At 43.7% G+C, this 27,710-nt stretch overlaps 7 protein-coding genes across 7 annotated transcripts; 3 read left to right on the top strand and 4 right to left on the bottom strand.

Annotated features, from left to right (window-relative positions):
• Nucleotides 1-6,455: 6,455 nt before the first annotated feature.
• On the bottom strand, nucleotides 6,456-7,903 carry EAE97_001810 (uncharacterized protein; the record flags this gene model as incomplete). Its single annotated transcript, XM_038872321.1, has 4 exons — nucleotides 6,456-6,479; nucleotides 6,532-6,882; nucleotides 6,931-7,642; nucleotides 7,701-7,903. 4 exons carry the CDS (start codon nucleotides 7,901-7,903, stop codon nucleotides 6,456-6,458), a joined length of 1,290 nt encoding a protein of 429 aa, XP_038736879.1.
• A 1,214-nt stretch (nucleotides 7,904-9,117) lies between these two features.
• Nucleotides 9,118-9,648, top strand: EAE97_001811 (uncharacterized protein; the record flags this gene model as incomplete). Its single annotated transcript, XM_038872322.1, has 1 exon — nucleotides 9,118-9,648. One exon carries the CDS (start codon nucleotides 9,118-9,120, stop codon nucleotides 9,646-9,648), a length of 531 nt encoding a protein of 176 aa, XP_038736880.1.
• Nucleotides 9,649-10,691: 1,043 nt separating this feature from the next.
• EAE97_001812 (uncharacterized protein) lies at nucleotides 10,692-13,497 on the bottom strand (the record flags this gene model as incomplete). Its single annotated transcript, XM_038872323.1, has 3 exons — nucleotides 10,692-11,983; nucleotides 12,158-13,007; nucleotides 13,044-13,497. 3 exons carry the CDS (start codon nucleotides 13,495-13,497, stop codon nucleotides 11,293-11,295), a joined length of 1,995 nt encoding a protein of 664 aa, XP_038736881.1. The 3' UTR covers nucleotides 10,692-11,292.
• Nucleotides 13,498-14,301: 804 nt separating this feature from the next.
• On the bottom strand, nucleotides 14,302-16,247 carry EAE97_001813 (uncharacterized protein; the record flags this gene model as incomplete). Its single annotated transcript, XM_038872324.1, has 3 exons — nucleotides 14,302-14,832; nucleotides 15,013-16,079; nucleotides 16,174-16,247. The coding sequence occupies 3 exons, from the start codon at nucleotides 16,245-16,247 to the stop codon at nucleotides 14,528-14,530; spliced, it is 1,446 nt and encodes a 481-aa protein (XP_038736882.1). The 3' UTR covers nucleotides 14,302-14,527.
• Nucleotides 16,248-17,251: 1,004 nt separating this feature from the next.
• Nucleotides 17,252-20,056, bottom strand: EAE97_001814 (uncharacterized protein; the record flags this gene model as incomplete). The annotated part of the gene is made up of 1 exon (XM_038872325.1): nucleotides 17,252-20,056. One exon carries the CDS (start codon nucleotides 20,054-20,056, stop codon nucleotides 17,252-17,254), a length of 2,805 nt encoding a protein of 934 aa, XP_038736883.1.
• A 2,419-nt stretch (nucleotides 20,057-22,475) lies between these two features.
• Nucleotides 22,476-23,510, top strand: EAE97_001815 (uncharacterized protein; the record flags this gene model as incomplete). Its single annotated transcript, XM_038872326.1, has 1 exon — nucleotides 22,476-23,510. One exon carries the CDS (start codon nucleotides 22,476-22,478, stop codon nucleotides 23,508-23,510), a length of 1,035 nt encoding a protein of 344 aa, XP_038736884.1.
• A 2,713-nt stretch (nucleotides 23,511-26,223) lies between these two features.
• EAE97_001816 (uncharacterized protein) lies at nucleotides 26,224-27,561 on the top strand (the record flags this gene model as incomplete). Its single annotated transcript, XM_038872327.1, has 3 exons — nucleotides 26,224-26,629; nucleotides 26,698-26,933; nucleotides 27,010-27,561. 3 exons carry the CDS (start codon nucleotides 26,224-26,226, stop codon nucleotides 27,559-27,561), a joined length of 1,194 nt encoding a protein of 397 aa, XP_038736885.1.
• Nucleotides 27,562-27,710: the final 149 nt, after the last annotated feature.

Below are 27,710 nucleotides of genomic sequence, written 5' to 3' on the forward strand. Positions count from 1 at the left end.
GTAGTGTGACGGCATCTTATTCACTATGCATCAATTTTTTACAAGCACGACACTATTGAGGAACACCGTATTAAGGTACTGAAAAGCAGAGAACAGCCAGTATTTATTTGTTACTTTCTTATGTTTGCATGTTCGCCTAGAGAACACTGCTGCGCTAAAGTACGACCATAACGCCGCGAAGCCCCTTCATTACCCCCTCCCGGAGAAGAAACCTGGAGTAGTCTAGCAACTGCGGAGGCTGGAAAATAAAAGCATAGCCTGTCATACGGGCACAAAATGAATTCTATAGTAAAATAGAATCAATATGATCAATCAATTCGCACGATCGCGTATAATCTAGTATAATCATCATTTGAAACTCGGTAAGTTCAAGGACGTTTGGCGTTTATTTCAACTACCTACTTGCAGTTCAAACAGTCATAGAACATGATCAATTCTCCGTATCTCTATGGATTTGCCATGTTTCGGATGCTCACAAGCCCTTTTTGATATGCGGCAGATGATCTCCCGAGAAAGGCGCTCTCGCTTCTACATTGATGAAAATAGGCAAAATCCATAAGAGGTTGTTTCTTGAACGACAAGCATGAACGGGCTGAAATATGAAAAAGTATGACGAAGAGGTGACTATCCGTCTCCTTGTGCCATAACAACCAACAACTATCTTTGTCACATTGTGTACAGTACTGTGCGTACAGTGAGCGTATGGTATACGTTAGTTATTCTACAGGTATTGTTAAAGCTAATGGATATCGTATATCTTACCCTGCGGCGTAGATGCAAGTCAACTGCGAGGTGATAAGGATATCATCGTGGCTCGTGCCTATGGAAATCCTCGGAGATGATTTCTGCAAGCAGCCATCCTGGTATGTTAATTAAAGTCAGTCAATCATGGATTGGCACTGGCTTTACCAATCTTTGCCTTCCTTTGTACTGAAATGGGTAACAATTCAATACGAATGCGTAGGAAGAAAACAAATGCAGGTCCATACATACATACCTACTCTTTCACCTGCTTGGACTTGACTCAGACTCCTGAATGACATCCTTTAGCTACACATGCTTTTCATATTTTATATTCTGAGCAGTCCGAATCTAAGAGCCCAATCACTCTACTTGTCAACTTGCTCCAGGACAACGAAGAGTTACCAGACCCAAGTATAGACACGAACATTCGGTGATAACATGCCATCAATAAGAATAGATCGCAGGTATATCGTCATCGAGCATTAAGTTCATTCATTTGATTGTGATTGGTGTCAAAATTATCTCCTGCAGGGTGATCTTCGCATCCCAGTGATACTCTTTACCAAGGGCCCTAGGAAAATGGCAGCTTGTCGGTCCTTTTCAACCAAGGATTATCGTTGATGACCACATGGGGCTTTGGATTAAGCTTGCCCCGCGGTCGCCAAAAGCTACTATTCATGAACGCGTATACTTCACAGTTCGTGATTCTTAGCCGGTCAGTTCCTCATCCAGTAGTGATATGCAAAGAACGAACTACTTCAGGGAAGCGTCCCACCTATATGGCATTTTTAAAATCATATATAGGTGTCTGTATAGCCATATGTACTGCTACTCCAAACACGTAGATGTGACGAGTATTCAATCTTCAGCAAAAGCAAAAGCCTATCTGCAGTGTTTATTGAGCTGACAACTCTCAACAGTTCGATACAGGAGCAAAGGCTTCTCTGAGTCAGGAACTCTGGAGTAAGGAATGCATGCACCCGAAATAGGCAAGGTTTCCCAAAGATACGCGTTTGCACAGTGCACCTTTAGCCCCTTGATTAATATATAATGCATGTTCTCAAAAGCCTCGCAACCATCCTTTCACGATGCTAACTTATTCATCACACCCTCAAGCACTTTTGGCGACTACACTATGGTTGATGGAGTCCAATTTTCATCCTAGGTCTTATCTCTATGAACTGCCTTACTTTTTCCTGCTACCAAGAAATGCGCGAATTGGGGTCACTCAACAGATCCGGGCTGCATATTATTTGCATATATTGGATCTTGATGTCCATCTAGGATCAACTCCGGAGGACAGGCAGCATTTACCAGGCGGGGGTCGATCATCCGTCACAACCCGTCGAAACCTGCTTCGAACGCCCTGTTCATCGTCCGCAGTCCACTTGGCCAACTCACAACTGGGTGTATCTCTGCCTGTTTGAAATATTCCAATCGTGGAGCATCTTTCATATCCGACTGGAGAATTCCGCAAGAAATTCTATTGTATCTGTGATTTGATAAATTTACGACGAACATGCCACCGGATCAAGCCATCACCAGAGCTTTGACAACTCAACTCTCTGAGGAGATTTTTCGAAAAATACATGCATGTCCAAGTCTATTTAATTTTTTTTAGGTTACTCTTGACTCAATACATAAAGAAGGAAGAAACATAATCCGGAAGTTAAGTCACATTACGCAGTGCCTGCTTTAGGTTCACTCTGCAACCGCCGAGTAAGTCATTATGTTCCCTATTTGGTATGCAACGCCGACACCATCGAAATCATCATCACTGCCCAGGTGCTGTGAAGCATATTTTACCTCACATTTTGCGCGCGGCACCACATTATTCATTTTCTCTTAGGGCCCTGGACCTTGCTGCAGCTACCTATAATACCAGTTTTATATACACATCGCTTCAGGGTTTGAATCGCTTCGAATTTCAAGCTCATTTGAATCTCAAAAACTGTGCTTTTCAGAGCGTTTCTTTTTCCTATTTCAACTTTAGATCTAGGGAGTGGGGATTCAGAATAGATAATCATTATTTTCTGTGAAGAGGTAAAGATAATCCAGCTACTCCAGCTATTCACGATACCGGTATTTCAGCTGCAAATCAAGGCTGTTTTCGTGGAGTCACTCATATTCGGAGATTTAGTGGAGGAGTGGATCACAATGAGAGCCTCGAGATATCTTATAGATTGGATCGGGGTAAAGATCGGATACATCGACAACATCGCAACTTTTGCCGTTCCCGATACACCCTCTGAAGGTTGGAGCGAAGCAACCCATGGCAAATACTTGATTTGGGTCTAATCGATCGAATAGTGGGAGCGATCATTGGGTTATAGTTTCCGTTTTCACTCTTGGAGCAACGTTTTAATTCAAAGGCCCCGTTCGCTTCGCAGACAAACCCAGTTTTGGTCAACGATTATTATTGCAGGATCCATCAGAGCGAGTCTATTTAGAGCTCTCAGTCAAAACGACATCGACCCCCAGGGATAGACCAAATCTCAGCAATCTAAAATGGATCACATTTTTGGAAACACGCTTTGGCACGTAAGATAAAAGACATAAGTTCCACAACGCCGGTAGTAGGTTAAGTGAGCACTGCACTCCATAAACAGTAGCAGGGGGGAATCAGTCTATTTCATCCACCCCGATCGAGTACCTTCGTCGGGTCAGCGGCACTTAGCCTCGTGATTTTTTTGCGGATTTTTCTGTTTCGGTGTACATCATCGCCAGGCTTATCAACTCTCCAGGCCCAGCCAGTCCACTGTTCTTAATATATTGGGGAACAATTTAACGATAGAGGCGCAGAATGGATACATCGCACTCCTTTGTACATTTGCGCTCCAGCCATAGCAAAGTTTTCACCTGCAAGCGAGCTGAATGGCCTGTCCATTTAAAGGCTCAAAAAATTGTCCCATTCTTACAAAATTACCTGCAGACACCCGAATGTATGAAGCTAGCCTCTATAGCGCCTGTCCGCTAAACGTACTGCATACTCATTGAGAAGTATTATCTCCTTGCAAAGACTGCACGCCTGTACTAGAAACGAGTCAGTTCTTGCGTTTACTGTACCTTATACGTGTTATTCTGCCGTCGTGATCACGCGGCAGTCAATTTCCCAAAACTCGGCAGAAGCCACCTCGGACAAAATCTCCCCATAAACGTTAAACTATTGCAACGTCGTGGCTTTTCATTTCTCTCGATGTTCTTCGAAGTATTTTTCGATTGGCGTGGGATGATAAATATTGGTGGCGTCTCTCAAAAGGCGATAGTTGACGACTTTTTTGTTGCTAATTTTCTTTTTCTTTAACAACCCACCGGTAGACATCCAATGGCTGCAAACGAGCAAAAAGTCCGGGGCTTGGGGCTGAAAATGGCTCGTCTGGCCTGTTTTGGTGCAATGATCGATGATGCCCATCTCGACTAGGAAACAAGCTTAAATGTCGACTTCTTGGTTTGTGCCACAAAACACGCTGGGGAAATGTGAGCACAAGCACTGGCACTGGCACTGACAAACGGTTCCACCAACCTGTATCGATCGTCTCACGGCAGCCTTGGAACATAGCTGAATAAGTCAATTGAAGAATAAATTTATGGACACACGCAGCTAGGGCTGAACATCTAGAATCAATTCGAAGCGCGCGGCCCTGCGTCTGTAGTTGGAAAAAGATGATTTCTATATCTTCACATACATTGATCATTGTACATCCTCCCATAGGCCACTATAAACCCAAATATCACACACTCACGAATTACGACAACTAAATTCCAAGTAAGCGGGAAAAGTATCCACAATCCCCGTTCCTTGAAATACTTCTCCTTCGCCTTCCCTCTGCATAATCATTTCAAATAAAACCATGTTCGCACGTTTCACCCTTCACTCACACAATCAGCACCCCTTTCACGATACCTGGCCTTGATTACGATAGCTCAGGGTAGGCAGGTAGCTAATCTACTCGCCTACTCTATTCACAGCAATCCTTCAATTCATGGATAATCATTCAAGCGATGCGCTCAATGGGAAGACAATCCCTACCAGACAACCTCAACTCCCTGAACACACGTTTACATCACACCGCATGCTTACGCTCCCCGGATTGTCGTGCGCGTCGTTCCCCGTACCAGATTTTTCGGCGCAACGTACTGCTGACAATGCGATATAAAATGATACAAGAATCCTGCCCTGCTTGGCGTGAGGCATGGGGTAAATAGGAGATGAAAAAATTATGAGATCGTAAGTTGGTTTATGGAGATTTTCCGCGAGTGGCTTCGGAGTGGCTCCCGTATGAGAAATGTGGCGGGAGGGCCTGAGATTTGTCTGGTTGATGTTGTGAATAGGAGATGTTGTGTGATAGGAGTCCATCAGGGGAAAGCGGGTAGAAACGGAGAGGGCGAATGCTGATTGCTTTGAGGGTATTGTGGAATAGGGAAGGCTTTATCGCGTGATTTGACGTGAATACATCGAAAGAGATGCAGAGCGATTGTTTGGTGATGACTGTCCGGGGTAAATTTTACCTCATCCAGAAATAGCAGAAGAAGTATTTGTATACTCGTCGCTATTGCTGGTCACAAAGCTTCTGATATTAATCACAACATCTGAAAAGGGAGATGTTCAACACATGTCACATGACCTTTAGCATGCCGTCAAAGATGCACATTTACAGCATAACCTTCCCGATTCGATTTTAGCAAGCAATCAACTTAGTGCTTCGGTTCAGTTGTAGTTAGAATTCCTGGGCGCGATGAGAGATTAAAATGCCATAACAAATGCACCCTTACTGATGATCAAGGCGGCGCAAAAAGTAGATGTGCACATAGTAAAAACAAATATCTTATGGTTATTCAGCAAATACCATAGCTTAATCCCATGTAAGCATCGTCATCCCTCCTCCAGAACAGACGATTGATCTCGTCCAGTTCATGCACCTACCCTCCCAGCTCCGTTCAAAATAAGCATTCAAACTCATCACGAAGTAGAACTAGTTCGCACATGCGCGAAGTGAAATGTCTGTATTCGAACACTAACGCTCAAAACAAATTCGGCTCGAACTCAATGTGGAAGTTGTGGGAAGATATGAAACGATCTATGTTTGGATTAGGAAATAGGCGGGATAAGAATTGTGTCATACCTCTTAAGTTGAGATTTCAGGTTTGAGAAGCGACAGGGGGAGTACGGGACGGACGGCGGGGGTTACACATTGTGTTACTTGAGACTAGGTGAAACTTTGGAGATGCTCGATGTTTCTTCTTTCTGTTGAGATGAAGTTGTGGGGGTTTGGGAGTGCGTGTCTGGGTTTCGATTTGTATATTTCATTCTTTACTTTTTTAGGTTAGGTGGGAGGTATCATCGTAAACGAGGTTAAAGGGCATCAATGAGTTAGAACTTAAGTAAGATGGGCTGAGAAGACACAATGAAAAATCAAGTGATCCGAAAGGTAACAAGAAACGTTATCAATTGTAATGTGCCCAGGACTTTGTATCACGAGACAAATATGAGGGTCGTGAATCATCGATCTTCACGGGAGGAGTCATGGAAATGCGGAGACAGTGCAATCTCAACCTATCAAAGCTATAGAGACGCATTATGGTTCTGAATATCAGATAGCGAGTGCATGGAGCAGGCTATGTGATGTCTATGAAACACGCGGGACGGGAGGAAAAAAGGTTATCATGACTTCATACCTCATGCCAATTCTATATAGATATTCGACGAATTTTCAATAGCTTTGGTTGTCGTTCCACTAAATTGTAGGTCAGTACTGTAGTCAACATAATCATGGGACTTTAACGTACGTAAAGGGTATCGTGAAATACTTCCGGACCATTTGCATACAATTCCCATCCAAATTTCATTCTCACATACTGTATTAGATGACTCGCGACCTTGATATGCCCCACATCGGTTGGGTGGTACGCTGGCCCAATATCATTGTGTTGCATCAAGCCGGTGGTGTTGAAATAAGATACGAATGGAGCAGAAGGTCGATGAGACGAATATGTGGAATTGGTATGCGGATTGTACAATGTTGGATTGGACAAGTATTCCTTGGAGTTGAAATGTTGATATATGTTGTAAATTTCAGAGGCAAATCCTTGAGCTTGCGCGTAAGAATTTCCATAGGCAAAGAACCCCTCCCAGAGAGACTAATCGTGTCAGTGATGTTCATACGCGGCCTGTAAAAATGGACGTACCATCAGAATTATTTGAGCATTGGGCCAGACAGCATGAATACCTTCAATCAGTAAGGTATACTGAGCGAAATATTCAGAACTAGTAACATTGATCGCCCCATTGCTGTCATTAGTCCCCAAGTTAATCACTACAATATCCGCATCATCTTGCTTGGAGAAATCCCAAAGTTCTGGTTTATCACCCCATATTTGAGTGGCACGAGGACTAGTATCAGAAGTATAGTACCATTGGTGAAACATTCCTCTGTTATTCCCCCAACATAATTGGTCGACCAAGCAAATGCCCGGATATGCTGTAATAGAATACTCTGTGTTTCCAAGACCGGCTCCCATACCATACGCAAAGCTTGAGAGTCCTTCCAGAGTAGCTGTATAGCCTGAAGAAAGAGAATCACCAATGAATTCGATAGTCCTCGAAGATTTAGGAATCTTGATCAGGCTTTCACCTTTACTCAAATGGACGGCGGATATCTGGACACCATACGCCCAATTTGTGACTCTGAGCTCAAAAGTTGATGGGTTTATAGGCCAGCCGACATCGATGGCAGGAGATTCTGGACTGACTAGTAAATGCGTGGCATTTGTAGTGATGTTTGTGAGCTGCCAATCCTGTCCATTCACTCGATATCCAATCAAAACAGTGTCCGAAGTCAAAGGCCCAAAAGTAATGGCGACTTCCTCTCCCGTGAATCCAAATTTGAGTCCGGGTGCTCTGAGGCTTGTTTAGTATTCTCCCGCCTTGTGGATAAAATTCAGAAGAGATAACTTACGACCACCAAGAGACATGTTTACTATCCCATCTTCCTTTGTAGGAGAGTTCTGGCGCGCTGGGAGGGTAATCAGTGAAGTTATGGTTACTGAGTTCTATCTTCGTGTCTGGATAATTTGTGATGCGGACTTGATCATTCTGCCAAATTGTTGCAGTTACCACGCAGGAAAGAGATAGGATTATACTTGAAATCATAGACTTCATTTTGACAGTGCGAGAGTTACACAAATAACAACAGAAGGAATCGCAGAAATCACATTGCTAAGAAGCCACTACTTATAAGACTGCAGATATTTTGAAGCAATATTGGCAAGGTCACGATCGACTGCGGGGTAATTCTCCAGCGAGCGGAAACAGGACATTTTGTTTTCCCGAGGCGGCTGTATTGTAGGTGCTATCCAGACTTTCTGAAGAAGATTCGCAGTAGCGAGAACACATCTCGGGACTGATGTACCGAGTTCTGTCAATCACAATCACGTAGCTGCTCATGCACTACATGGGAGTATCTACACCGGAAGATCGAGCCGCACTCGCGAAGGTGTACACATGTACATGTATATATCGTGTCAATGGGGCCATTGAATATTGACACGATATGCATTTTCTTCCCTTGCTCCACAAGTTTCTTCTCCGGTAGATAAAGGGCATAGTGTGAGATTCTTGTATCGACAAGAACAGTGATGTTGGTATGGATGTTAATTTTGATGTTGATGAGTGGTGACAGTTTTCAGGTTGATAAGATCCATGGATGCAGATGATATGACACTTGCATAATTTTATGAATAATTATGCAAAAAAAATTATGTATGTACCACCATACTCAATCTTTCTTAGCACCGAATGACTACTTCAATTATCCATATTTGGCGGGAGGAAGGTCGCACACAGAACGACCATCGTTGAACTTCTATTCTCAACCACTCATCACCATTACTTTCATTCTTTCCCGTGTATAATTATACTTGTTTAATTGAATTATCCTTTAATACTAGACCACCTTCCTAACGGAAATCTACCCATACTTTATACTCTCGTGCGGAAATCACCTTGAATCAAAATACCGTAGAGGAGGGAACAAGTAAACGAAAAGAGCCTACTTATCGTTCTCAGCTGATCTGCTCACTCATATATAAAAAGAAAGGCATCCAAAATACCGGAACCGATTGTGGATCTTATATTACCTGGTTTGACTGTCTGTCGTCAAAGCTCAACTATCGCGGAACCAAACTTTCAATCTACACTATCACCAAGCTAAGGGGGAAGGGACTCCTAGAAAATGATCTTTCCTGAATCACGACTACCATGAAGTTTACAGCGCCTTCACAGTTCTCTGTGAGGGTGTCGAAATCATCTAGTAGACTTCTGTTATCGCTTGGCATCATCTAGAATTCATCGCACTACCAAGAGGTCTAGAACCAATGGCCTCACCTGCCCCATCTGTGCCAGATACCCAGCTTAACTTAACAGCTGATGAGATTGCTCTCCTTCGACACCATCAAGTCCAAGCCGCTGTAACCGCAGGCTCCAGCTCTTCTCGCGCAGCCTCGCGAGCCTCGTCACAAGGTCTCCTCCTCCTCGATACCACCTCACTCGCAGCTCTTGGGCGTCATTTTGACCATCTCATATCACAAATCAGCGCGAGGCTTGACTATCTATCTGAGCAATCTGCCATTGTTGCACAGCAACAATACGATAATGCGGGGAACGCGATTGCTATGGCGGATGCGGAGATTGCACGGTTTCATGACATACTCAGGCAAATCGATGAGCTGGAATTGGATTTTGACCGTATACGTCATATCAGGGATATTGTGAGGAGTTACCGACAGAGAGTTGAAGAAATAGAACAAGCTGTGGATAGGAGCGCTAGCGGGCATACAAGTGGCAGTAGACATCGACATAGGCATCATCATGAGAGCTCTGGCAGTTCGAGAAGACATCGAAGATGAAACCGCTAGGCATACAATAGTATAATTGAGTTGGAGAGCAGAGCAAGAACTCTGGTATCGGAATTCTTCTATACTTGACCTGATGGTATAATGGAGGTGAAGGGGAAGCGGGCGGTCGTATTGCTTGAATGGACTAAAACGGGAATCGGTGGAGAAACCAGGCTCGGACACACTGGGAAGAAATATTTGCCTCACGGCTGGAGAAGGGATAGCCTCGCGGCCGGCGTTCGATTTGAAGTCTTTGGTTTTTTGACATTATTTTTGAGGATAGCGCCAATACCCATTTTTCGGTAAAGGGAAAGTTTCAGATCTCGAATCTAGATATTCGAGAGTTTATTTCATGAATTTGGGTCGGAGCGAGCGATTGACTTGTCATATTGAAAATGTGTAATTTATCATTCTTAAATGTATAATTTTCCGGAGATTTTTACTCTTGATTGAACGGCTCGATCATTTTCGTTGGACTGGCAAGATTAGTGACTAAGAGTCATATCGAGCCCCATTTGAGATTCTCTTTTATGTGTCAATTCATGTGTTTCGTCTTGATATGATCACCGGTGACGATAATGACATCTGGGGCCGCAATGAGATGGATAAACAATACCAGGGCATTTGAGATGACCTCATCTAACTACAGCACTTAGGACGAATAGAAATCTCACTACAGCACTCATCCAAACCTGCATATCTAACATGCCAATGAAATTAAAGATTGAAAGTGTTCTTTTCTGAATAACAAAAGGCTCCCTTACTTGTTTCTCCATTTACCAAAATTTTTGAAGATCCAAATCGCCAAGATCTATAGCGATGAAGATGATCAAAAGGGTAGTCAAAGACCATTTCTTACCCCTACCTCAACTGAAGGAGGGAGGAGGAAAGAAGCTTTCGTGGCTGTATATCACATTGCCGTGCGTTCGAGAATAGCCTCTTGCTGAAAGTATTCGTTCTGGTTTCCTTTCTTGGAGGCCCTTTTGCATGAGGGCTTTAGATGGGAAGGTAAAGACATAGGTTGATTACCCTGGTGTAGCTGAGGACGGAGATCACACTTCGATACCATATTCTCAAGTGGGATTTTGATGGGTCAAAAGCTTGGCTGCTAAGTTTTGTATTGCTGTTGATCACAGTAATTTTCTATTTTTAAGAGATACATCTACATATCAGCTATTTTGTTCCTCATCGATCGAACCGCATTCCTCCCATTCCTCTCCCTCATAGTCGCTGTTCAATCACACATTCTAATACCATCTCAACTAGTCTGTTATTTACCTAATGGCAATCTACACCTGTGCTGCTTGTCATCCCACCCCGCCGTCGCCCACCAGAAAAATCTGCATCAAAAATGCAAAAAAAGAATGAACATACAACAGTGGGGATTCGCTGGTGGTCACCCACCCAACTACTAATCCACCGATCTGAAGCTTGTGTATGGCAGAGCGGACGGGATGCCCAATTCTCTTCAGTCTATGGTCGTATGTGACAGAAAGTGGCGATCTGAGGTATATATTATAGTTGTGAAGAGACTAGTAGCTTGTGCAGAGTCTGACGACAGTCCGGCCCCCTATGATGCATCTCGTAACCTGAACTGGATCTTCACTTCAAAATATTTCCCCAAATACAAATTAATACTATTGCGACTACTACTAGCTAGTCAGGATTGGAAGCGGCAATCCCTATTCGCCTTGGAGTGCGAGAACGCATCATAGTGCGAGGACGCCCTAATGAACGCGCTAATTTATAGCCCTCTTCCACTTTAGCCCAGTTACGTCTAAAATGCAATCGATATAGAAGTGTCAGAATGCCTTCTGCGCCGTCCAATTCATCTCGCCCTGTGGAAATAGTCGCAAATACCCCAGACTCAAGCAGTCTGCCTGTTAAGATTGGTGGATCAATGAGTTCCCATGATCTTGAGTGGAGAGACTCCGAAAGAGGCCTCTGCAGTTTTGAAGGCTTGAAGAATTGCTGTTCGATTGGACCTCGCGACTCGGCAGACAATAGTCCTATTTGATCCCAGACGTCGTATGAAAGCGTCGAGGATTTTCGATCTAAATAGTAGCTCACAAATCCAATCATCCAATACTGATTGGGATCTTCATCAATCTTTCTAGGGCCGAAAGGATTTAACGTGTTCACTGACTTAAGACCAAAGAACCTGCTCATGGTTCCCGGCACGATAATATCATGTATATCATGTAAATAACCGGAACTCATCGCCCTAATGACACCGGTGGTACGCGATAAGAGAGTTGCAACTATTACCCATGGATCATGCTGGAGATGAAGAAGCCCATGGCAGTATGAAATTATGGTTTGGGCATCCGTAGCATCTCCACAGCGACTGGAAGATCAGGGAATCAGTATGTAACGATCAAGAATATCTTTCAAAGCAATCGAGCAAATGGAAGGATCAAAACCCATTTTGATAATTCAAGGCTAGACACAGAAATAGAGTTTGAAATCAGGATAAACAAGGTATGAAGAACAAAGAGGGTTGTGGATTAGTGAAACATACGGATCGTGAGGATGGAGGATGTCAAGCATCTGTGTCATTGATGGCGAAGATCTGCCAGATACACAAATCATTTTGTTCTCGACGCCCAGATAGGTTGCCATATTAAGGCTATGCACAAAATGCGTAGCCCAGAATTGAGCAATAGGGCCCTGCATTTCGGCACCATCGAGTTCTCGGGAGGGAGGCTGGGCCCCAACGCTACGTTTGCAAAGTACTTGCAACATAAACAGAGAGACATTATCGCGCCTGACTTCTTTACCTTTGTCTTGGAAGACTTCCTCAACGATTGATTCAACTTTGAAGTGCTGATGATTACCCGTCGTTTTCAGACTTTCATAAAATTCTGGTAAACGATCCCAGTCATGTGAAATCAGCGGTTTTGCAATTTCAGCACAATATTTTTCGATCCAGACACCCAATTCATGATGGTTCATCGCGAACGCAGATTCGTCTTTTGTCCGTTGGTCTTGCCGTCTTTGAATACATGTCTCGAGTTGTCTTAGGGCCCCTTCGCTTGTCATTACGATGTCGTTGATAATGTCCAATACTTGCTCTTCCTCGCGAGATATCTTTTGATCTTGTGATGCAAGAGGCTTATACAACATGTCGTGCTCGATTTCAGACCACACATGCATTATCAAAGTCCCGATTTGAATTTCAACTTTGATGTCTTTCCAAGGGGACAATTTGATGGGTGGGATGTCCTCAGGTGCGAGTTTCACAATGAGGTGCATCGCTCTATAGCCTGGAAACTCTCCCTTTACGAGGTCTGCTGCTTTTCCAGCAGCACCAGGCTCATCAAGGTCCTCGATGCACTTTTCGAGCTTCTGTACAATTTCAGAATCCTGATCTTTGCGTCATTTGCTGGTGACTTGTAGTCGATTACTTAGTAGGCTTGCAACTCGCTCTACATCTCCTGGAAAGTAAAGCGAGATGCGAAGGCTACCAAAGTCGTGTAAAGCATCAAGAATTTCTCGAGGGCCCTGAAATGGTCCTATCTCATCCTCATATTGCTCTTGGCCCAAAATCCGGCACCAGTCCGCCCAACTCCAACCCTTTGATTGAACTACAGTTCGAGAGTGTTGACGAGCTATTCGTTCTTTCTGGCGTCGCCGAAGAGTCCCTTCAGCGGACTTCCATGTCTTGCTCCGATGTGTCATCGGAAGATGGCGTATATTTCCTGATGTTAGAGCCTTGTTGCAGATGTCAATGACTTGTGTAGTGTGAGCTTCCATTGTATCTAACTTGCTGTCAAATAAAAATCGGACAGTTTCTAAGTCATGTTGGAAGCGATCCTCCAACGTATCTTGAGACGCCATGACAGGAAATGGTATAATCATTATCAAGGAAGCCGGACTGTATTTGCGACTGAAGAAAATGGTCAGTAAGATCAAGTATATCCAACGTGTGGGGTAGGTAGAGGCTTACCTCAGCCCTGAGCCTCAATGTTACCCTGTTTGACACCCCTGAAACAATAAGAGCCTAGTGGATACAAAGTGATTCGCTGGGAGAAATTCGTTATCGCCGTTTTTGGGACGTTCAAAGCTACGTGTAGCCTGCACTTTGACGCCAGACCAAGCTAGCTGCCATTTGGCATTGCCAGGAAAGGTGAAGGAGAAATATGATTTATTGTTCAGTGAGAAGGAGAAAAGTGTCAGCAATGAATGAATATCCATCAGGTAACAACCTCCAGAGATTCAAATCAGCAAAAGTCTGAAACTCCAAGGACGAGAGGCGATAACAAACAACCGAGACATTTCATCCTCTATCGAGAATATAACAACTTGCTATTTTCTTTCTAAATATTCACCAAAGGCTTTTCACATACTTCAGTCCAAAGTGAATATGCTCAATGCCAACTATAAAAATCCTATATGCATAATGAATGCCTGTTGCGTTGTTGATTTGACTTCAGAAATAACAATGTGAAAGTTGAAAACAAGATTTGTGAAGGTGATTAGCAAGACGTCAGTTTTTTACTTTAGAGGCTATCGGTTATCAGGGGCGGTGACTGCAATTCTGAATGGGATCGAGTTACTGTTGTATAAGAGGGTATGGTGAAAATACTGATATTGAAGAGAGAGAGAGGGGAAGCCTCAGAACAATTGGCAAAGACAATGTATAAAACTTGTGGAAAAGTGATTCTGAACATTTTTTAGTCTGTACATCCAGGACTCTGGTCACCATAACGTGTTGGATAAGGCCATCAAATGATTTAATTGAATTTGGAAGAGTGTAAGATCACGTGGAGGAACAAAGGCATCAGGGAAGTAGACTGCGAAATTCATGACATTATCATATTCGTAAATGGAGTCTACAAGCGCTTCATGAGCTCCAAAAAAATGACCCCGCAACTCCTAAATAGATCCATCAGTATTCCGCGCCCTCATCATCATCGCTCATTCCATTACGTTCTTCAAACACCAAGAATGGCGTTTCTTCAGTCCCATCAGAAACTCTTTTCCACTCCTCCTCAACATCTACTAGGACTTGATCGTTGAAGGCGAGATCTAGCTTGTCTTTGCTTCCTTGCTGCTCGTAGTATACGCTATAAAGCACTTGCCCACTATCACCCTCCGCTGTCGCAAGAAACTTGGAGATGGCATCATCTAAAAGGAGCTTTCCAGCCTGTGTGGTCGAAGATTCAGGAAGGAGAGTAGTGGCGTAGAGGATGCCTTAATCAATTGTCAGCTGCTTGTTTATCCAAAAGCGTGTGAATGAATTGGAAATAGAAGTAACATGATCAGAAAGTTTTTATATTATCTTCAATGGAATTCAGACAATGTAGATAAGTTTTAAAGTTTGTTCATCATATAATGCGTATGTGGGTAGATACGAGAAAGGGTGATACTGACATTGACCTACTGGGCATTCGCCAGTTTCGCTAGAATGAGCCATAATATACACCGGATAATCCTGACTGAAATCGGATGCTACCAGAACTTTCTCTGGGAAAACGGTCACCGATACGGCAGAGGTCGGGGAGCCTTCCACTGTACTAGTGAAAAGGGATGCCAAAGGTGATGATACAACGGCCATAGCTTTGACAACCCGGATTCCAGCGTGGGGTGCATCATGATCGATTCGAGTAATATATCTGGTTTTAACATTCTCATCATTCGATAAATCGACTTCATGTGTAGTGACACCTCCAGCCCCAATAGACTTGGTACCGCGGATGCCAGTCCCAAGAACATACACGCCACCGCCTACTGCACCAGCTCTGCACGCAACTTGCGCAATTTCAGCGCCACCACCCCATTTTGGTACGACAGCTCCAAATCCAGGACCAAAGACGCCGATCGATGTCAGATGTCTCTGAATTCTTGGCAGCGCATACTCTACACTTGTTCCCTCAAGTGTATCGAGTGATAAAGTCAGGGCTCCAATGAGTGTCTGCAATCTCTGCGGAAGCTTAAACTCATCCGCGAGGAACTTTGACAATCCCATCTCAACTTTGCTTTGCCAAACCTCAACTTGATTCTCATAATCCACGACAAATTTCAAGAATTTCATCAGTGATCGCTTGGCGCGATTATCGATACTATTGTCTTGGAAGATATCTTCTCGACCTGACGGCAGACGTTTCAGTGCTGCATCATCATATAAGAACCAGCTACCAACAGCTTGGAATTCGAGTTGTTTGTAAACTTTTGAAGAGACGAGGGTGGATAGGAGTGGCGATCGCGTGTATATTATTTGTGGTGAAAGGGTGAGATTGTATGCTCTCGAGAAGCCTAACTTCTCTTTGAGGGTAGAGTTGTACGTCGCAGAAGCATTGCTGAAAGTTGATGTGCCGCTCTGCGTATGGGCCCGCTCTACCCAAGCGTCTGTTTCTTGCAGACTAAAGGCTGCTTCTTCGTCTCCATAGTATTCATTACTATCGACGTGTAATATCTTTTTGTTCGAACGGGAGAGGGCTCTTCATGATACTATGTTAGTTAGTTTCCTTCTTGAGATTACCGCGCGTTCCGCGACCAAGCTCCACAACAGGGTGTGGGGTGTTGTGCACTTACAAGGCAAGCAACGAGTGCTTCAAACCAGTTCCTTCAATCACCAAGTCCCATTGCGTTTCGCTCAGCGATTCCATTTTTTTCGATCACGAAAAGTTTGTGCAATTTATAATTGAAGCTTGGTGGGTCAATCCTTGAGCTTACTAGCCCGATCGCTAAAACCTTACCAAGCCCAACAGGGTTTAGTGTCTGACATCTTGAGCTTTGATAAACTTCTCACGAAACTTTTTTTCTTCCTTTTTTTCAATCAGTCGTCCGACACAATTCAAATCTTCTCATTTCTCATGAAGATGCGGTCGTACGGAAAAGTCTTTCAGTAGATTTTTCTAGTTGGACGAAAGACCAATTCAGCGTCCTGTATCTACTGCTCTGGAAACTATGTTCTGAAGGAAGCGGTTCGTAAAGGTGTGCTACATATCAAATGACGACGGGAAAATATTCAAAGGGCTGGAATTTGTTTTCGGTGCCTTGGGTATTTTTAGGCATGAAAGGAAAGGTTCCTCAATCAGTGACAGTTGCAAAGTCTGTATCTCAAGGTTCTCCAGTTGCAGATGCAGATGCTGCAGGTTTTCGACATGCAGTATAACGGCACACGTTGACGTGGTTCCGAATCTTGAGGATTACAAAAGCCGTACCTCTCTCTGGTCGACATGGATATAGTGACTACAGCGTGCTATTTGCTTGTCTATCGGAGAGTCAGGTCTAACGGTCGTCCCTTCACCTAATAGGCCTCGTTGTACTGCATTGCTGCCCCATAAATCTCGCCGCAGATTTACACAGCATCTAGGCACTTCTTTTTATGTAGCACTCAAATTCAAACGTTAACTCATGAATGTGTTGTTTGTGATCATTAAATGTTTGAGATTATAAATAGTGCCGACTGATGAGCCTGCGATAGATTACAAATAATAGTTTGGTATGTACTCCAAACGGAGATGCCCACAAATGCCCGCCTTGATGCCATTGGTATAAGATATGTTGGGATTCTGGCCCTCTCCCGTTGACCCAAACACCGGTCCGTCAAAAATATATTGATCGTATGATCATCCACTCCGTACAACCTGCCCACGATTAATTCAAATCAAATGGCATAATTCTCCGTATGTAAAAATATTTCGTCTTTACTGTCATCGCCCCAGATATCCGCTTGCAGCTTAGCCACCGTAGTTGCTACATTAATACGCATTTCAGGAGGGCCGCAAACGAAAACGCATGTTCTCCTCCCAAAGATACCATGCCCGTCAGGTCCTCCGGTGGCCATCTCTTTCAACATATATCCTAGATCAGGTCGACCATATTCAGTAGTCCAACCCTCCTTCTTCTTAGGTGCGACAAAAGCAAAACGCATCAGATTCTTCTGGAATAAGGTAGGTGTTGAAGGAAAGCCAAAGTCAAAGGTTGGATCTGGAATGCTGTGTTGAAAATTTGACTGTGGAATTTGAAGCTTTAATTCTTCAGATCTTTGCCGCAAATGAGCAGGTTGTGGGGGCTTCAGAGAGGGCGTAGTTTCTACCTCATTTGACAACTTGGGTGTATCTTTTGCTGGAGGTGTAGGTGCAAATTCTCGAGGTGCGAATTGGTCTGAGAGTTGACCTTCCTCTGAGGATTGCATGTCAGCATTATACGCTTCTGCTGGATCGTCAATGTGGTCCTGAGGATTATAACTATTGCGTGCTGTATCAGGAACAAAGCTAGCTCGATTGGGATTCGCTGAAGGCGGAGCGTATTGAAAATGAGGAGCATCCAGCTTTTGTGGTGGTACTGGAAAATGGAATGATTCTTTAGAATCGCTTTGTGGTTTCGTAGCAAATCCTAGTGGCGACAAGAATTTTCGAGTGGCGTCGTGAGAATCTGGGGAGAGTGTTGCTAACAGAGAACGTCTTTTTTCTGAGTTCTTTGACTTAGACTCTGTTGTGGGTGGTGGAGGAAATGAAGTTTGTACATTGGGGTATACTCTTGGCTGTAGATGTTTCGAGTGTGGCAACGATGTTATAGCATCTTCATCTTCCATTCTTAACTCCCTTTCCCTCTCTTCATTGCCTTGAGCTTCATCACGAATGAGAGCCGAGTTTCGTTTAGACGCAATGCCCGCTACAAAACCGTCTAATTTATCGTGGAATGCTGTGCTTAGCGGTCTTTGAGCTCGTCCGGCAACATCTATCTTTGAGTATCGCTTTGCAGTCGTCACAAAAAATTGACAATTGATAGTGTCAGGAGGTGCATATTCCCGGCAAATTCTAAGCTCCTCTCTGAACCAATCCATGGATTCCAGTCTTTTTAATGCCCACACAACTTCAATCTTTTGAGTGACTGCCTTACCGTCCCTCATCCTCTTGATTAGATTTAGTAATTGTGAAACGATTGCCGTGATACCACTCCCACCAGCGAACAAAATGACAGTGTCGAATGCGGCAAGTTCTCGTTGCATACCGCCGTATGGCCCGTCTAGATAAGCACGATATGTTTTGAAGGGGCCATTGTGGGTCGCAGTTTCGAGAACTTTCTTAGTAAAACCTCCAAATGGTCTGAATACCATGGTACAGTCCCTATATTGCTCTCCATACTCGGATGGGAAGTCTTCACTGCAAAGAGAAGAAATGGTAAAGGGATGGTTTTCGAATACGGAAATTCCAGGCATACGGAGATAGACGTATTGACCGGGTCTCCACTTCATTTGCGTTGGAACGGTGACCTTGATTGCATTCTCAGCCATCAGCGTGATAGCAGCTTCGTCACCAATCAAAAATGAATTTCTCCATGGTTTTGCCCAGTTTAAGTTACCAACACGTGTAAGATAAGCTAAAGCCCATATGGCGACGGTTGCATAAAGGTAGTTCCAGGAAGTGAGATAGTTATTGGTATGCCAAAACAGCATTGCCACATAAACAACCGCTGCGGGGATATGGAGAACTACAAATAGTTCATATGCGAGCCTTCGGACGATTGGCAAGGATCCAATAACGAGCCATCCGAGTGGTGCCAGGCAAGCGATTCCAGTCCCATAGATAATGCCACGGCTGGCTGGAAAAAGTTTTCCGAAAACTGTCATTCCTCCATCATCCCATACAGGTTGTATGTAAAAGGGAATCGTGTGCACAAGAGCCAAGAAGAGACACAAGTAGCCTCCCCATCGATGAAAGACGCCAAGTCGGTCATGACCTATTCCTGTTATCCAAGATATTAAATTGGACTTCATAGCTGTGAGAATCAACCATGGGGTCATCGCCACAGACATCATTCCTGCTCTAACAGCCAGTGGGGGGGATCCATAGCGAATGCTTTCCCAATAGAGAGGCTGGGGCAAGAAACATTGAAGTGTTACAAAGATAAGGCCAATTATCAGCAAAGCGACAACCGCCAAGGATGGAAATGCGGTGATAAGCTTTTTCTTGTATCGGAGTTCTGGAATTGGACGATAGAACACCCATCTAAACAGTGCTAATGTGTCATTTATCAATGCAATTGATGACCAGTGAGACCCCTTTGTTACAGCGATATATGGCTTCTCGTCAAGAGTCGTCGCAGGGAAAAATTGCTGTTCTGATCCCCCAGTATGAATATTCGTCATAGTATATTCATCATGCTGTTGTTGGTAGTAGCGTACTAATTGCTTCTCAACTTCATTTTTGTGGTACGCTTGTCGCAGCTTGTCGGTCCAAAGGTGGTATGCTCTAGTTATTGCGACTAGGCAGACTATAATCACCGGAAAGTAAGTCCATGCCAGCGCGTACTTCCCAGCTTTATTCCATGGGTCCAGCGTATTAGCTGCGATCAAGCCGGGAGGACTAGTAGCCGTGAACGGAATGTTAATCCGTTTTGCGAGACTCTGAACGGCGTGAGATGCAGCCCCTACGGCAGATGCTCCCTTCGATGTAAGATCAACCATTGAAAATCTGGAGATGAATCAAGTTCCCTAAGAAATCGAGATATAAGCTGACTTGTATCCAAACCATCCAGTTCGAAATCGATATAAGTCGGCTTACACTTGTCCGAGCAGCGTGTGTTCAAGGAACTCGACAGATTAGTTTCAAAGCGGTCGAGACCTCAAATGGATGAATCTAGCATATATGACGAACATCGAGTCTTGCAAAGCGTAATGTCATTTGACTAGTTCGGTGTGTCTCAGAGAGGTTGAATTTGCTAGCTGAAGAGAAATCCAGATTTTTCAAGAGACGCAAGTGCTTTAAACAGAAAATGGTGATGATAAAACACTTGAATAGCCTCAGAGGGCAAGATATATTGAAATATCACAAGGTTATCGGTGTGAGGAATGCTCGATAGTTAGTATGCCAAGGTCCACAATGTTCCTGCAGGTGGAGTAAATCCGTCACCTTATCACCTGCAACCACTGATTTATTGCATCCGGTCACCTCGAAATATGCGCACACCCGGAACCAAATAGCGTTCAGTGACAGAAAGAGTTAGCAAAATCAAGGCGAAGATCTCGAATACCCTTATACTTTGATATGATGGGTGGCAATATGGAATTGATGGAACATAGTGTACGGTATTGGTAATTGTTGGCAGAAATTGCGGCTTGTTCTATATTGGTATTGGTCGTGCCACCCCCAGGATGATGGCAGCGAATCCAGGATTTGGACCCCAAAACGGATATGCCTGTCTTGATCTAGGAAGATGCCGCGGTTTCCGTTATCGAATATCATGCAAGTGATTCCCGCCTAATAAATGATATACAGAGGGAAGTATTTCAAGGACGTGCGTAAATAATCTGAGGAGTTGATAACAACAATACTTGCGCAAAGGCTATTCAATGTGACTGATTGCATTGTTGCTTTATGCCCAACAGGAAACGAAGAAGAGTAATCTATACAGCACAATCTCAGCATTGTGAGTGTGATACACTTGCATGGCCGAGGGCACATGCTGAAAAGGCATCGCTGAGCAGAGTTCAAGGCCAAGATTTTTCCTATGGTCCGAAAGGGATTGGCCAATTAAACTTCAAGGATGGCTTTCTCCAATGAGACATAAAAAACGTGCCCCCCGCCATTGTGTAATTTTGCAAAATTTTGTGATGATTCTGTAGTTGGCTCAACCAACCATCACGCGTATATCAATTTTTTTGAAGGTTGCAGTGCATGTTGAGCGCCAACAGACGCACGTTGATTGCTTCGCTTACATTTTAGTTGCTGATAGGGGCCCCTGCAACTTTCAATATCACCGGCTTGGTAGGGTTGTACAGTTCAGGTCACATTTGTATAACCATCTGCCGGATAAACTCGATTCTGTATCGGAAGTACATGGCCATTGCCCAATTATCATCTTCAAAAGTTTGTAAAACCAATGTCAGATCGTTGATGAGATCCCGATATTCGGGATATTGGAGGAAGTTGAGGTATAACATGTTGGAACCGCTCATGATTCATTAACACTTCGCCTGCCGCTTCATCACAAACAATAACGAATAGCTTGCCAGTACTGACCGATGTGTGCATACTATCGTCGAATTGGGATATTTGAAAACTTACATAATCTAGAACTATTTGGTTTTGCCTCAATCCAGCCATGTGCTCCGATACATTTCCGTTAGACCCCAGAGTTATATCTTGAAATGGAATATTTAACCTCCAATATCTTTCAATGAATGAAGGTTGAAAGCGCTTATCAGTGATTCCCGTCTCCGAATTAACATGATCGGCAGTTGATGACAGTCGACTTCCTAGCAAAACCGAGTCATTGAATTTGTGATGGAGAGAAAACTTGACTGCACCCCATAAAGATTGCGTCTGCGAAGAGAGGAAACTTATTTCAGTGGCCCAGTTAGAACATCGACTGGACTTATCTTAGTCCTTGGGCCTCCATTTGATCTCCTTCACCAAGGGATGATCTGCTGCTGAAGTGGGGACAGCTGAGACAATTTCACACCCCTCATTTATCTCTCGTCTCTTCCCTGCAGGTACGCTCGAGGTACGAAAGTTGACGAAGGCTTCTCTCTGAACCGAATATGACACCTTCCCTTCAGGTCTTAATCTGAAAATTCAAAAATGAGAGCGGTGAGATGCGAGCATTGCACTGCTTCGTAACCATATGGTGCTATGGCAGATGGATGAGATGAATTTTTTTGGCAGTCTAGAACCAGCATTGACAATTCTCAGCCTCGTCCTAACAAATTTACAGCCTAGCGCCCAGCGATCCTTTCATTGGCTAAGGTGACACGGCCACAGCCGCAACTAGTTATTTTAGCTCCAAAAGGAAAAAAAGTTCAGCCGACGACATTTGATTGATAAACTAAAGCTTCCGCCTCGTGATAATTAATTCGGAGTGGATAGATAATACAACCTTCAACAATGACATCTACAGCTCAACCCACTCTTTCATTTCCTCGCGAGACTTTCGCAAAGCTCTCTCCTCACCCATACCTTCTTGCACATCTCCAACCAAGCTCTCCAACCAATTCATCAAAACGGGCAAACGGTCGATCGCCAACCCAATTTCGCGCTCCACATATCAATACCGGTTCACTCACACATGCTGAAGGTAGCGCAGTCGTGCGTATAGGAGACACTGCTGTTGTTTGCGGAGTTCGAGGTGAAATCCTACTTGCCAGCAATGTTGGAACGTACCGAGTCGATAAATCCACCACCGCTCCCTCGTCGCGACCAGGTTACAATGAAGCAAAAGAATTGGATTTACTAGTTCCAAACATCGAGCTAGCTACAGGATGTTCGCCTGCATTCCTACCTGGTCAACCACCGAGCACATTGGCACAAAGCTTAAGCACAAGAATATATTCATTATTACATAGCTCGCGCATGGTAGATGATGAGGACTTAAGGATTTGGTATCAATCGCCAGATCTAAGCGATCAGGATAGAATGGAAGATGATGAAGAACCAGAAACGGTCGAACCCGAAGTCAAGGCATTTTGGACTTTATATATCGACATTTTGTTCATTTCGCTCGATGGAAATCCACTTGATGCTGCTTGGGCCGCTGTTGTATCTGCTTTGAGGAATGTGAGATTGCCAAAGGCACATTGGGACGCCGATCGGGAGATGATACTTTGCGATGACGAGGTATCATTGTCGAAAAAACTAACTTTGAGAGGACTGCCAATCGCTGTCACATTCTTAGTATTCAGGGCAAAAGAGCAAAAGCGCGGAAAGGACAAGAAATTCTGGATATTGGCAGATCCGGATACATTTGAGGAGGGATTGTGTGACGAGTCAATCACGATGATTGTTGATTGCAAAGCAGACAAGCCAAAAATACTGGGGCTGTCAAAAGTTGGTGGAACTACCGTAGGAAAGGATGAGATGAAGCATGTTTTGGAGCTGGCTGAGACAAGATGGCATGAGTTAAGTCCGTTGCTCAATGGATGATTGTACAAAATTAATTAAAGAGATTTGATATGGTAGTAATCATTCTCTTAGTGAAGAATGAGCACAGAGTTCAGAGCCATATTCAGACACCAAGATTTTGCAACAGGCTTACTTTGGTTACAAAAGTTTCTTCCCACACCCCTGAGTGTATAATACTGACCGTCACCTATTTCTGCACTCTTGCCGATCTTTCATTAACTATAGGTCAGTATCAATGTATCCCAAAGCTTCCATTTGAAGCATTGCCACCTGTCATCTCAGCAGCAAAATGCACATCGTCGTAGATGTTTTTGTTTGTGATACAAGAAACAAGAGACATTTCTTGACTTCGAGAATCGAAGTCCGTTCTCGCGAAATATTGAGGTGTTATATGCCCAAATTTACGATCACATGTTCGTCCTGAAGCCGAATCACGGAGGAATAGCTGCATGAAGCAATCAATTTGTGCGTCTATGTAGGTGAATTTCACGATCCACTTCGCCCTCCTATATACTGTTATGTGTCTATAAGTCGTGAGACGTCTCCCTGATGAATATCAATCATCGTGGTTTCCAAATATCTTATTGATATGTCATTTCTTGCTTTCATTCCATATTGCATGTGGAGAGCATCAGGGTCCTATTAAGATTTTAAGAAAGTAAATGGTATAAACGTGTACGCGTTCGAATTTGATCATATTCAAGACCCCTTGATTTACTAGTTTTCGGTAGGATTTTGAGAATTCACTTCAGGTGTATGCTATGTTTCCTTCATAGTTTAACGCCTGCAAGGGCAATTGTATAATGGGCAATCGCTGTGCCGCCATTATGATGACTCTTTGGTCGTCGGATGACTCTACGCAACGAAAGTCATGAATCACTTATTTGTACCACGGGGGTGTACGCACCTCAATTATATCGTACATGTACGTTGGCATCTCATTCTCTCATTCTTCAAAGTACCTCCGAAAATCCTCCTCTCACATTTTAAATTCTATAGCTTAAAGCACTAAACATACACGAAATGCAGCTCAACTTGTTTCAGCGGCGCCATAAAATCAGAATTGCTGGGCTAGTCCTGTACTTTCTCGTCATACCGTTGTTCATTACCATCTTCATGTTCGTGTCGCTTTCTGGCCTGTTTATTCTCAAATTAGAAGATGGTATCAAGAGCGGCGAAAAAAATCCTTCTACTCATGATCATGTGGAATTCTACGTAACGAAGACCTGCCTTGTTCACGGCCAATCTGGGTCGGCAGCACACAATATTACATGCTCCGTGCAGCCTTCAGGTATGTCGGACATAATTATCTTGTTTGGTTCCGAAGAAATCACAAAATGACGAAATCTGACGACTCTCTACAGATGTATTACCTCAAATTATCCCACCGGGAATGCAAGACGTGGTTTCTAGGGTTCTAGAGATGGGAAAGAATAGACTCTTGACATACTTCCTTTTGTCGACAATGTCAATAATCGCTTCAGTGCCCATCATCTTCATATTCAAGCTCTCCACAATTAGGAAACAATGTATCGCTCTATCGGTTTGCAATCTTGTTAGACACCCAACTTCCATTTCCTGTTGACACTACCTTCTAACTCAGATATGCAATCAGATAACCTCTATATTTCTCATACTAGCCACGACGAGTATCTCCCAACTGCCTTCACAAGTCTTGAACACCGTTGCTGCAACTGTGTCATCAAACAAAATATTGGTGGTAAGAGGAATTCGGCTCTTGTTTGTAAGCTGCCTGACTACAATTGTTAGTTGTGTTATCTTGTGTGCTTTTGTTGTTCTTGGCTGGAAAAAGATCTGGAGGGATGAAGACGAAAATTGGATTTGGGAACATATACATAAATACTGCTGTTGTGGTTCTCGTTCCTAGAAAGAAAGGATCAGCCTATTTATTTGCAGATTTTGAAGTTTAGTACCATACAATTGACATACTTTTTGATGTTTCCTGTAAATAACATTTCGTGATTTTAGATACTCCAACACAGCACATGTGATCTTTCCATCAATGCAAAGTTATTATTGCACATATCTTCGGGTTCATACTTCCAGACCTATTCTCAAAAGCGTGATACAATTAAATAGTGTGTACACAGAGAAAAATGAAGCAGGGCCTCCATTCATTTAAATTTGACGCGAAAGCCACTTCCCTGCTGCTTATTTATATTTTTATACTGTGTTGCCATAACAATCATTCTTCTCCTCCTTATAATTTCTCAATATCAATCTTTTCATCGACGCATGCTCACATGAACTCGCAAGTGCGGATAACGGGACTGAGTGAACTTTGAGGGGTGTATGACTTGATTTGGAGTTAGGAACTTGATAGTACATCTCGTCTAATCAAACTCTTTGTTACAAAGAGTAGGATATACCTATTCTCGCCGAGTATCACATCATTGCGAAAAATGGCACCTTCTGCTCAGCCCCTTTTCCTCTGATCGAAATTCTATATACAGGCTATCTGTCTTTTCCTGATTCACCTACACATGAGTGTATTAACACTAGACTCTGTAAGTTTAGATTGAGCAGAAGTGAATAAAATCAGTGTGTAATCTCTCGATTCGGGTCAATACGAATTTTAAGATGATGTGTGTAGACTTAAAGCTCCTTGCCATAACCCTTCATAGCCCTGTTCAACTGTATCTTCTCTCACACAACTATCTTTCATCCCCAGAAATCAGTTTCGAATAGCCAAGCAAATATAACAGTTCGCGTTATGGCTGATAAAGCCCAAGACGAAGCGGAAAGGGTCGCTTTAAATCCATCCTCAGGAGAAGGCACCGCTCCCAAAGATAATGTGCGAGGAGGGAAGCCAGGAATATGGCAGTCAGGAAAAAACTGCTTTTCGTACTTCTCCACCCTCAGCGTCTTCACGATCACCACTCTACTTATGATTCCTGGCCTCGCTCTTGCGTGCTATCATCAAAGAGCACTTCAACTCCTTACGCTCACTACTACATCCACTGCTCCTAGTAGAGTTGGTGGAGGGTTGAATGTAACAAATGGAGATGGAGATAATCTCACCTATAAGATATATCTATGGTATTATTGTATCTCGGGAGTTACTGCTAGATATGGCAATCTTGTGAACATAACGGATAGATGCCATCAGTCAAGACAAGGTATGTGCCTCCCGTTTTCTTTTCCTTGGTATGAAATCGTATGTCTAACAGCCTTTTCTTCAACGCAGCATTAACTTATCACATTCTCCCCACCCTTAACTCGACCTTTACACCTCCGCTTCCTGGATACGATGCCTCTGGTCCTATCATGTCGATAAACAATCTCTTTCAGAACTACGCGTATCCGGCTTTCGCCTCCTACGTCGCCGCCATTCTTCTTCTAATCATATTTGCCAGTCTTTTTAACTGGTGGTTCGGTGCTACCGCTACGTCACATAAGAAAACCCTTATGCTCGCACTTTCCGTAAGTTTCCCATTCTTTCTCTCTCCCTGCAGAACTCACTCATCCCCAATCCATCTCCTAACATATCATCCCCTAGATCTTCACAGGTTGTTTCGCCACGCTTGCAGCACTCCAAACCTTTCTCTGCTACCAGACCATCTACATCCTCAATCACACCATGGAACATTCCAAATCCACTCTAAACATATCCATTACACCCGGTTTTCTCTATCTCATCATCATCCATATCTTCTGGATCATCCTCCTTCTCAACATCTCCATCATCCCCATCTCAACATGCATCAAGCGCCGCCGCGCGAAGCGACAACTCCAAGCCCTAGAAGCCGATGCACACGAGCTCAAAGAAAACGAAACTTTAAACAGCGACACTAAAGTTCGTAGTACTCCAGCGGAGCCTGCTGATTCGGAGTCCAGTGATGATGGTTATGACATGCCTCCTCGTGGTGCGCCTCAATATAGTGTGCCTATATATCCTCATCCCGGTATGCAGAATCAGGGATATTATGGTCATGGCTATGGTGCGCAAATGCCCATGCTTGATCCCATGCAGGACAGGATGTATCAACCGCAGTCTGGAAGACGCAAGAACAAGGGGAAGCGAGAACAAGGAAGGGATCAGGAAGTGTAACACTTAGAGGATTTGGTGGTTGAAAACTGTGTTTCTGCAATACTATGATTCTTTATTATGTTACCTTTTGGTTGAACTCCTAGATTAGGGATGGCTCGAAGGAGTCGGTTGAGTCAAATACATGGCACGAATCTCCAAATCTTTTTCTT

This window comes from Botrytis byssoidea (genome assembly GCF_014898295.1).
Source record: "Botrytis byssoidea strain MUCL 94 chromosome Unknown BBYS_003, whole genome shotgun sequence".
In the NCBI taxonomy this organism is placed as follows: Eukaryota; Fungi; Ascomycota; class Leotiomycetes; order Helotiales; family Sclerotiniaceae; genus Botrytis; species Botrytis byssoidea.